At 34.6% G+C, this 12647-nt stretch overlaps 1 protein-coding gene across 1 annotated transcript in view; it reads right to left on the bottom strand.

Annotated features, from left to right (window-relative positions):
* Positions 1–12647, bottom strand: part of LOC150105492 (activating signal cointegrator 1 complex subunit 2-like) — a 277206-nt gene that overhangs the window by 39298 nt on the left and 225261 nt on the right. The window contains exon 19 of the mRNA XM_090393972.1: positions 8451–8535. Within this exon, the coding sequence (XP_090250098.1) occupies positions 8451–8535 (85 nt within the window). The remainder of the gene's footprint in view (positions 1–8450; positions 8536–12647) is intronic.

The following is a 12647-nucleotide window of genomic DNA, read 5'->3' as shown; positions in this document are numbered from 1 at the left end:
ATGTTGAATAGTTGTTCGTGACATGATGTTAGGGCCTCCCTCGATGAGTCTGTCGACTTCTTCGAGTTGCCCGAAATAATAATAAAGCTGGAGATTGAAAGGATGATAATTTGACAGTATTTATCAAATCATAGTGAACAGAAGAATGTGACAGCAGAACTAAATACCACCATAGCAGATAGGTTTACTGTAAAAAAGCATGTTCTGTCCTTTAAAGATTATTTTGAGGGACATGCATAAAAATAGTTTCTATATTTTTGCACATTTGAATTCTCTCTCATAATTTTTTTTTTTTTTTTTTTTTTTTTATGCAGCACTGTGTATACTCTGGATACCACTGACACCCAGTGATTGCAAACAGGGAGAAAAGGTCTTTTCTATTTATCATCCTGTTGGATTAATTTCAATTCTTCATAAAGTATAGAAAACTAAAACTGTCAATTTTTTTCAGTTTCAAAATCTTCAATCTAATTATTATTATTTCCCTGACCCCCATGGAGTTGCAAGGAGATCAACATTAGTGAACAAAATGTCTATCATACCACTCCTTAAAATTATCTAGTCTGCACATTCACAGGCAATGCATTTCATGCTTTTACCACTCTCCATGAAAAAATCTTGGGGTGGGGGGGACAAGTATGCCATTTCAGTCACAATCAGATCCTCTGATGCTATGAACAAATCCAGAACTCTCAATCCTCATGTTCCCTCCACCACGTGCTGATTAAGACACTTGTCCCGCAAGAAATCCAAAAATTCAGTTCCCTTATTACTACATGCTATCTCCTCTGCCCAGTTTATATCACTATAGTTGAAGTCCTCCATAATGATCGCTTGCCAAACTAATTTGCCAAAACATTTCCTGTTTATCACTATCTATATTTCCTGGTCTACAGCAACATCCCACTTAATGTCTTGTGCTATAAACATTCATCTGATACCATATACTCTCAAAGCTATTAGTATCATTTCCACTGAGATTCTCCACTCTGAGAGCACACACAATTCATCTCTTAACATGAGTAACACTCCACCATGTTTACCTTCCCTATACTGCCGAAATATACTATATCTTTCAATTTCTATCTCTATTAGAACATTCTCCTCAGTTAACCAAGTTTCACTGATACCAACAACCTTTTGAGAGACTGAGTCAATCAATGGCACAAACTCATTCCCTTTATTCCTAATGCTCCTAGCATTTGTATACAGAAAAACACCAGTGCATTGCCAGACTTCATATAGCATTATTGCTTCCCTCATACTCCACCTGGCTCTGTAATATAGTGTACATACACCCCCTCATTCTCAAGCCATGATCCTTACATGAGGCCATCCCTGCAACATTCCACTTGTGCAATTCTAGTTCCCTGTCCCGACACCCTCACTTGCCCAGGAAACAACTGTCTCTAAATGCCTGTGTCCTTCTGCATTCAAATGCAATTCATCTCTTGCATACAGCTCCCATCTATCCTCAAATGTACTCCATGGATCCATATATTTCAGACCTCTTTTTCACATTACCTCTCAGATCATTCATCCCCAACCATTACTTCATCTCCTCAATACTTTCACCCCTCTTCACTACCATTGCCACACTCTCTATTGTTCTACCAGGCAAGCACCCCCATCTGGCACTCTACTCTGCACACCCGAATCATCGAATCTCCATACATGACACTTCAAATCGATTCATTCATCCTTCTCTCACTGGCATCCCTGACTCTTACAGCTTGCAATCTCTCTCTCTCTTTTCTCCAACTCTCTCTCACCTCTCTATCCCTTGCTTCCACGCACTCTCATTTCTGAAATTTTCTCTCTTCCACTGTCTCCCCCATTCTCTTACCTTCCACTTTCCCCTGCTCTCTCTGATGTTGTTCTCTTACACCTACTCTCATCCCTCTCACTCTATCCTCCCAAGATCTTCATTCACCTCCATTATAAATTGAATATTGCCCATTTCCAAAGCACTATCTCTGCCACCAAGAAATTCTGAGATTGAGACACATCTCCAGCACCTCCCACTGCCTGCATTTCATGTGCACATACACATTCCCGTCTTACACTTGCCACATTCTTAAACAATGGGATGTGTACATACTACATGCATAGCAATCTATAAAATCTTCAACCAGGTTACGAATAATGTAGTCTTAAAATGGGGGGGAGGACTAGGGCTGATACTGAAACTAGCAGTCACCATGTTGAATATTGCAATGGAGACAATAATGAGAGCATAAAATCCTTACTAATTACAAAACAAATGCCACACAGTTATACAAAAAAACTGCCAATTCGAATAGCAAATTTAAATACCAGTACTGTCATGAAATAAACAAATTAACATCTTTCCTTACTGCTATAGACATTTGTAAGATCTAGCACTCAAAGATGGATGTAATGAGTGGTGTGAGCTGATAACTTGGTCATGAATATATTACCAATATTTCAGGGCAATATTTTTGTTTATTTCACTTACTTCAAAACATGTTGAATGTTTAAGTTCAGTATAAATTCCACATGGAGACTATTGATCAATTATTTTATTGGGGGTCAAGCTCTGATAGCTTTGCATGCATTATAGTACACTTTATCAGGAGAGTGAAATAAAAAATATATATATAATTACCGACTTAAGCAACAAACTACATTGTGATGAGACATTCTTCTCATCACACAATGATGTGATGAGAAGAGTGTCTGAGATTTGTGTGCAGCAGATTTTTTGATGACATATGACCAAACCTGATGCAGGATCATACTTCTTGTTTCTTGTTACACTAATTTGGTTTGTCATTTCCACTGATTCTCTGAATTTTCTCTGACAAAGAAATCATAATCAATGTAGGTTATTTTTTGTACACTGCTCAGTCATCAGGATTTGATGATTTGTCTCTGTTGTGCATGTTTCTAGTAAACATTTCCTTTTTAACCCTTCCATGTCCATGTCTTTGATGTGTCCTGATATGCATATAAAATCATAAATCAGGACTAGCAACACATACAACAGAATCGAGTACTCTGGCAGTGTAAAAATCACTTGGGATTTTTGAGGTGTAGTCATACAGGCAGCCCCAGTTTTCTGAGAAGGTTAGTCAAAACATTGGAAGTCTACAGTGGTGATGCAGTGATGATACAGGGCTTGTTTTCCTGGCTCTTCCTATCAACAATTTTCCTCCATATTAGCCTTTTATCTGTCAACATTCCAATATTATCAGAACTTATATTTCTGTCTTCTAAGGCACTTTTTTACTATATCAATCCACCTACATCTTGGTCTTTTTCTTGACATCCTATTAAACAACACTTGTTTCCTGAGATTAGCTCTGCTAACACGTTCCGTTTTGCACTGATGCCATCTGTTCAGCCCCCTAATCTTTCTCAGGACTCTCATATCTGTGGTTACTAGTCAAGAGTTTTATTTCTAACCCAGCTCTCAGATCCATAAGTTCAAATTGGTTTGAACTCTGTCTTGTATACAGCTAGTTCGGTGTTTTGCCTAAACTCAAAATGATGGTACAACAGTCAATCAGGTAGCAGAATATAACTGAAAACAGTTGACAATGCAAGAAGAAGATGAAGAACTGAAAGTTCAATAAATTTTTAAAATAAATAACAACAGGACAAAGGACCATGTGAATATGACAGATGACTACTGAAGGTATGTCTCTGGTATATAGCTAATGTGGATACCAGAGGATGGAAGAAAGGATGCATGGATTAATGAATTAGTTCTATTTCATTTATTGATACAAATGGAAGGACAAGGGTGTGGCAACAACAACATTAAGCCATGGATCCATCATACTCAGTTGAAATATTGCAAGTCTATAGTAGTGGTGGTGGTGGTGCAGTGATGGAATAGCGCTTGTTTTCCTGGCACTCCTTAGGTCAGTTGATAGCAGGACTGAATGATACAGCCTATATGAACATTATTACCACTCATGTAACCATCTACCTTGTGTGTGATGGACATTATCAACAGGATACTGTGCCATGTCACAAGGCATGTATTATCACTCAGGATGATGCAAGTACCCCCACAGCAAAATTGGAAAAATTATGGGACTACAATGTATCCTCCAACTGGAAAAGACTGGGGTTAACCAATCTCATGTGGAGGTGGTAGGGTTTTTCAACCCAAATACAAGCAAATTGACAAAAGTAATCAAGCAATTTACTGACAAAAAATACTATTACACCTCCAAATCAGAAAATTAGAATAATCAAAGAAATTGTGTTGAATGATTTACAATCCTAATTTACTGCAGAGAAAATAATTATCACTAAATATGAATTAGAATAATTTAAATCTACATACTTTGTATATTATATAACCATATAAATACATAAAAATATAATATAAATTATAACAAGACTGTTATTTGAAAACATTCACAAAATTAGAATATTCCAAAATTTTTGGATTGGTTTTGAGGAGAGCATAGAAATAGTATATATTTACGTGGCTGTGGGACTGACTCGTGTGTGAGGAATCGTTTGCACGTGGATATCAGTTAATCGCTTGCTAAACATGAGTCAAATGAGTGACATATCAGAAGCTAAGTTTTGTATGGTGTCTCTACACAAAGAAGGCCAAACTCAACAGTTTATAGCTAAGGAATTAAAATGTTCTCAAGCAAGCATAAGTAGAGTATTGAGACAGTATTCTAATAACTGGAGTTTTCAAAATAATAGCAGTCAAAAGGTAATAACTACATCAAGAGATTGATGTAGTTATTGAATTGATTGAATTGAAGAGATTGAAGAATATCGTGGAGAAAAACCACTTCCAAAGTGCAAGGTATTTTCACAGGAGATGAAAAGAACTAGGTGTGAATATGCCTAAATCTATGACATTGAGAGGACTGCACAAATTGGGTTTTAAATCACATGTGCCTAAGCCAAAGCTGCTTATGACTTCCAAGCAAAAGGCAGCTTCTTGTCATACTTCCAAGACCAGTACTAGATGGCTCAAAGAAAGGCTTTTCTTTGAGTCATCTTAAAAAATTGAATAAATGTAATTCCTTCGCTGGCAAACTCATCATATGGTCTGCAGACCATATGGACATGTTTTGATTAAGAAAAAAGACTGTGGATAACTAGTAAATAATATGCCCAACCATTTTCAAATAGTCATAAAAAGCTAAGGGGGATGCAACAAAGTACTAATTATTATGCTGTTTCTCTTTAATTAATTTTCGGGCATCTATTTTGCATTATTCTAATATTTTGAACCACGTTAAAAATGATTCTAATTTTGTGAGGCTCAACGTCATAGATTTAGACCCATTTACACATAGTTCTTTTGATCTCCTGTGAAAATACCTTACTTCAGAAGCAGTATTTCTTCATGATATCCTTCAATTACATCATCTCTTGATGTAGTTATTACCTTTTGACTACTATTGCAGTGATTATTTTGGAAACTTTGGTTATTAGAATACTGTCTTAATACTTTACTCACACTTGCTTGAGAACATTTCAATTCCTTAGCTATAAAGTGTTGAGTTTGGCCTTCTTTGTGTAGGGACACCATACAAAACTTTGGATATGTTACTCGTTTTATCCATGTTTAGCAAATGATTAACTGAAATCCATGTGCAAACGATTCTTCACACACGAGTCAGTCCTGCAGATACTGAAATATATGCTATTTCTATGCTCTCCTCAAAACCAATCAGGAAAATTTGGAATATTCTAATATTTTGAACCACTTTAAAAATTCTTCTAATTTTGTAAATGTTTTCAAATCACAGTTTTCTTATCATTTATATTACATTTTTATATGTTAACATTGTTATATAATCTACAAAGAATGTAGATTTCAATCAGGCATGTCAAATATGTGGCCTGCAGGCCACATGAAGCTCGCCGACAAGTAACATGCAGCCCGCCAAACTTTGTAACCAATATGGTTATTTAACTTTTAACACTGAATTCAATAAACATATTTAAAAAATTAACATTTCCACTTAAGATTATTTTATACGCCAAACTACTCTGCAATTTCTAAAGAAAATAATGTTACATTTGTCATTTCAAAAACTTGTTACACCACTGCATAAATATCGAATTTTAACGAGCAAGTCTACGTATGCAGCTACATCTGATGACCACAACAATCAGAGGCCAGCTGTTAGCAATTTTGAAGTCGTAAGAAAGTGTAGTGTTTTCTTTATAATTAATAAAGAATTTATAAAAATAATGTCGAAACTTTCAACCAGTATGAGTAAAAAATGATTAATTGAAGAAGAGCATCATAGTTTTCAAGAAAAATGGGAGTTACAATATTTTTCAATTCAAAGGAAAAAAAAACTGGCCTCTGTAAGACTTTTATACCACCATACTTCAGCATTTCTGGCCAAATATCATCTACTCCTGCTGCCTTTCCACATTTCAAGCCTTTGATGGGTTTTTCTACTTCAAGTATGGATATGTATTCCTGATTGTATGCCTGTTGAGTGTTTTTTACCACTGTGCTCTCACTGCTTGTTTCATTTAGCAATTTTTCAAAGTAATTACTCCATACTTCAAGGATATCTTTATCTCCTGTTTTCATGTCACCTTTATCATCTCTAACTCCTTTTACAGCACACTTTCCTCCATTTCTAAGGTTATTCAACAACCTCCAGAATATCTTAACACCTTCTTGATATTTATTTTCTATGTTCTTACCAAACTCCTCCCTTGACTTTTGTTTAGCTAGTTATACACAGTGTTTCGTTTTCTTACATTTGTCTCTGTATTCTCTAAGAGCAAAAGCTGACTTATTTGCCAGGAACTTTTGATATGCTTTCTTCTTTTACTTCACTGCCTCTTTACCTTCCTGTGTCCACCATGGAGTTCTGATTTTTCTATCCTCGCAGACAACCTCACCACATGCCTCTCTAGCTGAATCAATCATGGTTTTTTTCAAGGCTTGCCAATGAATCTCAAAGGTTTTGTTCCTGTTCTCAAACTCTTTCATTTTTTCTTCAATAAGCTTTGTGTATTTTAGTCTACAGTTCACATCTCAGAGCTGCTCAACTTTTATTCGCTTTAAAACTTTCTTACATGTTATTTTTTTCAATATGAAATTCAATTTTATCCTGCTCAAGACTAAATAGCGATCACTTCCAATTTCAAATCCTCTGTACACTCTGGTGTCCTGCACCAGGGAGAAAACATCACTATTAACAATAACATAGTCAATGAGACTTTTGTTATTCCTTGCCTCTTCTCTCCATGTGAATTTGTGCACATTTTTATGTTGGAACATGGTGTTAGTAATAACCAGTCCATGCCTGAACAGAAATCCAACAAGTATTTGCCATTATTATTAGCTTTGCTCTTTTCTCCAAATTTTCCCGAAATATTTTTGTATGTCTGACAATCATTTCCTACTCTGCTATTTAGATCCCCAACAAGGACCAACTTTTCCTTTTTCATTGTGTCAGTTGTTTTTTTTTTTTTTAAAGCATCAAAAAATTCCTCCACTTCTACTTTAGTAGAACTTTCTGTGGGATCATAGGCACAAATAAGTCTCATTGTCCAGTTCCCCATTCTCATATTTGCCCACATCACTCTACTTGAGACTGGCTGCCATTCAAGAAGATTAGCCTCATATTTTGTGTTGAATATGAGGCTTCTTTTCCTTGATTGTCATTGCCTGAATATAACATTTTGTATTTATTGCTCAGAAAGATCTCACCAGTTTTTGTCTTTTTTGTTTCAGTCATTCCTATTATGTCGATCTGTTACTTATCTAATTCTTCAGCTAGCTCCATTTCTTTGCCATTCAGGCTTCTTATGTTGATAGTACTGATCTTTAACTCTGGTGATGAAAAATATATGGTCGTTGGAATTCCAAAGTTCTATAATTATTTATCAGTCGATTGATACCCCAACGTGTTATGTGCAATTAGGCTTATTTTATCTATGTTTGGTAGCACATATTTATGTGAACAACCATTTTCAACTTTAAAGAATTATAAAACTGCAGAAAGATCAAGATTAACAGATCAGCATGTGCAAGCAATCAAAAGAATATGTAGATAGTCACACTGTCTGTTTGGTGAAGTACTCTCTCATGCTGAGTCTTTAGAGGTGTCATGTAATAACATAACACATGTATCATTTGGGAAAAGGTTACAGCAACATGATAATGATTATTTTTGATGGACTATTTCCACCGACTATATCTCCAGACCTCAATCATATGGGGTCTCTTTGGGATGCATGACTTTATGAGGAAAAATGGAACGGTATTTCTAGCAAAATGGTTAGTGTTTAATAACCGAAAAAAAAAAAAAAAAAATCGTAATTTTAAAAGGCACATTTTGAAAAATATACTATTAATTTAGCAATTATGTACTCAATGTAATAATTCAAAAAGCATATTATATTTAAAACATAAAATAACACATAAAATATCTATTATATTTGAGAGTACAGAAAAAGTCTCTAACCTTTTCTTCTTCACTTTCCTGTTCACTATGACTACTATGCCGGGAATTTTGATTTTGCTGTAAAATAGCTGGTGTTGTAAATGGCCTGCAATAAAGTTAGAAAAATATTCAGAACAATGAAGCAACAATAATTTGGAGGTGAGAAAACAAATTATTGAGAAACTAAAATAAATAAAAAATGTAAAGTGCCATTGAGTTAAAGCAAGAACTTAGCTTCATAACTTTTAATTGATTTGATATAGTCAACTCTCACTACAGCAAACACCATTATAACTACTAGAAAGTACTAACCAAAGTCTGTAGGCAAACTGCTATGCTCATAGTAATTCACTATAATACACTATTCCTGTGGTCCATTTGAATTTGACTGTATGCCCACTATAGTAAACACAGTTTTAACAAATTTATGAAAGTCCCAACAAAACCACACAAGCATAATGCTATTCTAAAGGATGTTCAATATAGCAAACTATCCTATAACAAATTATTTTTCTGATTCCTAAATGTTTTCTACAGTAAAAGTTAATCATATATTATACAAATTGTTCAACTTTGCTGAAATACTACTTTAAGAAAGATTAGTAATATTATTTTATTTTTGTTTAATGTAAATCTCCTGCTCAGTTGTTATCTGTAATTAATAGCTGTAACTAACTAAGGCTACAAAGCCAGTGTATTACATTTGTTAACTGCATATGTTCATTTAGCCAGTTGTCCTTAAAGATTTGTGTCTAAGACAGAATTTGAATCCAGGTCTTTCAATAAAAGGACACCAACAAAAGGTTGTAACATAGTACAATCTTTTGTGGGTGTCCTTTTACTGAAAGACCTGGGTTCAAACTCTTGATTAGCTAATTTTTTTTTTCATTTATTTTTGACTTTTTTATTTATTTTTTACATACATACTCTAGAAGCCAAACATGGAACTTTTTCAAGCCAATTAAGGCTTCCAAACAAGCAGAGTGGTGATCTCATGCTCAAGAAACCAAATTCAAACTCACAACCAATAGGTTGTGAGTTTGAATCCCACATCTAAGTTTGAATCTAAACAAGCTCCAATCCAGCCTGTTTCCAAAAAAAAAAAAAAAAAAAAAAAAAAAAAAAAAAAGAGTTAAAAGTCAACATTAAACTATTGCCCTATTGTTCTGACCTCAATACCCTCAAAAATAATGGAAAAAGTCATGATCAACTGCTTCATACTACTTGGAGACTTATCAATTACTTAGTAATCACCTATATGGATTTATGACAAGTCTAATTTCCTATCTGCAGAAGATAAAAAAAAAAAAGTGAATATCACAACATCACCTGAACATCTCTTTATCTGTTATATTATTCAAAGGATGTGGAAGTCCTGAATTGTTGATTCCATCTAAAATATTATCCCAATTGAGGATAATAAATATCACATATTAATATTAAGAACTGTTGTTATATAGCCAATATTTTCAAATACACTTTTTTTTTTGTACATCAATGTCAATAGTGAGAATGAGAACATGTTTCACTTAGAATACGCATAACGCGTGTGCATAAGGCTATGCACCCAAATGGTGGTGCATGACTGTTTGTCTGCTAATTTCAGATAACAATTGTAACTGTAGCCTATTAAATAGCAGATTGATCACTGAAGTCAGTCCATCTTTTTAGAGGGACAAGCAGTGTCAGCCAAATGAGAGCAGCAACAGGTCTGTAATGCACTCAGATGTCTAGGGTAATGTGTACACTAGAATCATTATGATCATTCAAAGGTGATCAGATACTAAACCATTTCTATCTATAAATAATGCCAACAAGTGATCTGCCTGAATTCCTCAATGACTTGGCAGACAGTTTCCAGGAAACTAAAGTGTTTAAGTTCCAGTGAAGTATGGTTGCAAAGCTGAAACTTAAAGGAATTGATGGAAGAGCACCACCATATTAAGGTATTAAGCAGCAATTTAACAGTATGGCTTTATTTATATATATATCTTATGTATGAAAACTTCAGAACTCAAAATGTATATTGGCTAAACAGTGTTTTTCCTGGCAGATCACTTGTTGGCATTATTTATGGATAGAACTGGCTTAGTATCTGATCACCTTTGAATGACCATACTGATTCTTTTAGTGTACATGTTATCTCAGACATCTGAGTGCATTACAGACCTTTTGCTACTCTCATTATTAAAAGAAACACACGTATTAACCACAGTGAAAATTATTTAACTGTAAATATTTCATCCTAAGTATCTTAGGACATCATCAGTACAGCAGTTTTAAACAATAATAGGAATAACATACAGTTAGGGCGCATGATTACAATAGTATCTCATTAAACGTGCTACAGAAGTAAAAAAAAAAAAAAAATTATTTAACACAATTTTGTATGACAATTTCCCATACTTTAGGAATAGTAAGAACGTCATTGCGGTTTAAGTTTGGTCTGTGTAGTAGCGCTTCAGAACTTTCTTTGTATAAATGTACATGTTTATATAAAGATCTATGTAAAAGTTTAAACTTTTCCCAATGGATCCTATGGTTTGGATTTTCAATTCCGTGTTGAGAGAGAGAGGCCAGATTTCTGCGGTTTAAAAAGAATGTGGTCTTGATGTTCCGAGATGCGTTTCTGAACAGACCTACCTGTCTGTCCAAAGTAAGATAATTTGCATGAGCATGGAATCTCATAAACGCCAGGCAACATCAAAGGTGAGAGTTTGTCCTTAGGAGAAGGTAACAAGTTATAGATTTGGTTGATAGGTTTGTAAGTAGTGGCAAATTGTATTCATAAATTTCGAAAGACGTTCGGATATGCCTTTGACGTAAGGTATGGGAATCCAATGGACTTCTTCCTGTCAGGTTTGAGGTGTGGAGAAGTGACTGATGATTTTTTGAGTTGTTTTAGGATGGCTGTATTTTTGATTACTTCTAATTCCTCGTTTAAAGATTCTTCAGAGGAGCAGAATTTGTGTGCTCTGGAAACTAGTGATTTAATAATGCCAGATTTCTGAGATGGATGATGAGCAGAAGAATTGTGAATGTAGCGACCTGAGAATGTAGGCTTGCGAAAGACAGACGTGGCGATGGAACAGTCTTCTTTTCTTTGGATGTGTAAATCCAAAAAGGAGATACCCTGTGGAGATTCTTTTTCTAACGTAAAGTTGATGCAATGATGAAGAAGGTTAATTTTATCTAGAAACAGTTGTAATTCATGTTCGGGATGATCTCAGACTGCAAATACGTCGTCGACATATCTTAACCAAATTTTTGGTTTGGGTTCAAAAGTAAATATTTTTCCCTCAAGGTGTTCTAGAAACAAGTTTGCTATTTTTGGTGATAAAGGAGATCCCATTGCTGTTCCTTCTTCTTGCTTGTAAATTTGACCTTTCCAGGTGAAGTAACCTGATGCAATAACAAACTTGAACAATTCAACTATATCAGACGGAAATTTTTGAGTTAGTAATTCTATTGTTTCTTTATGGGGAATGTTTGTGAAGAGGGAGACAATGTCAAAGCTGGTTAACAAGTCAGTTTTTGATAGTTGAATGTCTTTAATTTTTGTGTGAAACTCAGTAGAATTTTTGATTGAAGAGACTGAGTGGCCTATGTGAGGGCGGAGAAGGTTAGATAAGAATCTTGATAACTTGTACGTTGGATAGCTGATACAGTCTACGACGGGTCTAAGTGGAACATTAGTTTTGTGTAGCTTAGGTAAGCCATAAATTCTAGGAGGTCTTGCATGGTATGTCTTAAGTTTTTTTATTGTTTCTTCATCTAAGGAGGAAGTTTCATTAAGTAGCTTATTTAATTTTCTGAGTTGATGTTTCATAGGATCATAATCCAATTTGGCATAAGTATTACGATCTCGAAGAAGTAAATTCATTTTTCGGTCATGTGAATTGGTATCAAGAATCACAGTGATATTTCCTTTATCAGCTCTAGTAATGATTATATTTTTGTTACGTTTTAAGGAAATAATAGCTTTCAATTCTGATGGTGGGATATTTAATTCTGAAGGTTTGGCATTGTAGATCACTTTAGCTACTTCAAATCTAAGTCTGTTAGCTTCAATATGTTTGACGTTTCTTTCCATATTATGTATGAAGTCTAAATATGGGAAACACTTTGGTGAAATCGCAAATTTATAGCCTCTTGCTAGAACATTTAATTCACCTTTTGTTAGTGGACGGTTAGATAAATTGGCTACCCATTTATACA

The sequence above is a fragment of the Typopeltis vanoorti genome, chromosome 6 (assembly GCF_054136105.1).
Source record: "Typopeltis vanoorti isolate ZY-2024b chromosome 6, IOZ_Tvanoo_1.0, whole genome shotgun sequence".
Taxonomy (NCBI): domain Eukaryota; kingdom Metazoa; phylum Arthropoda; class Arachnida; order Uropygi; family Thelyphonidae; genus Typopeltis; species Typopeltis vanoorti.
Note: the sequence above shows the minus strand (reverse complement) of the source record. Positions and strands in the feature narration are given on the sequence as shown.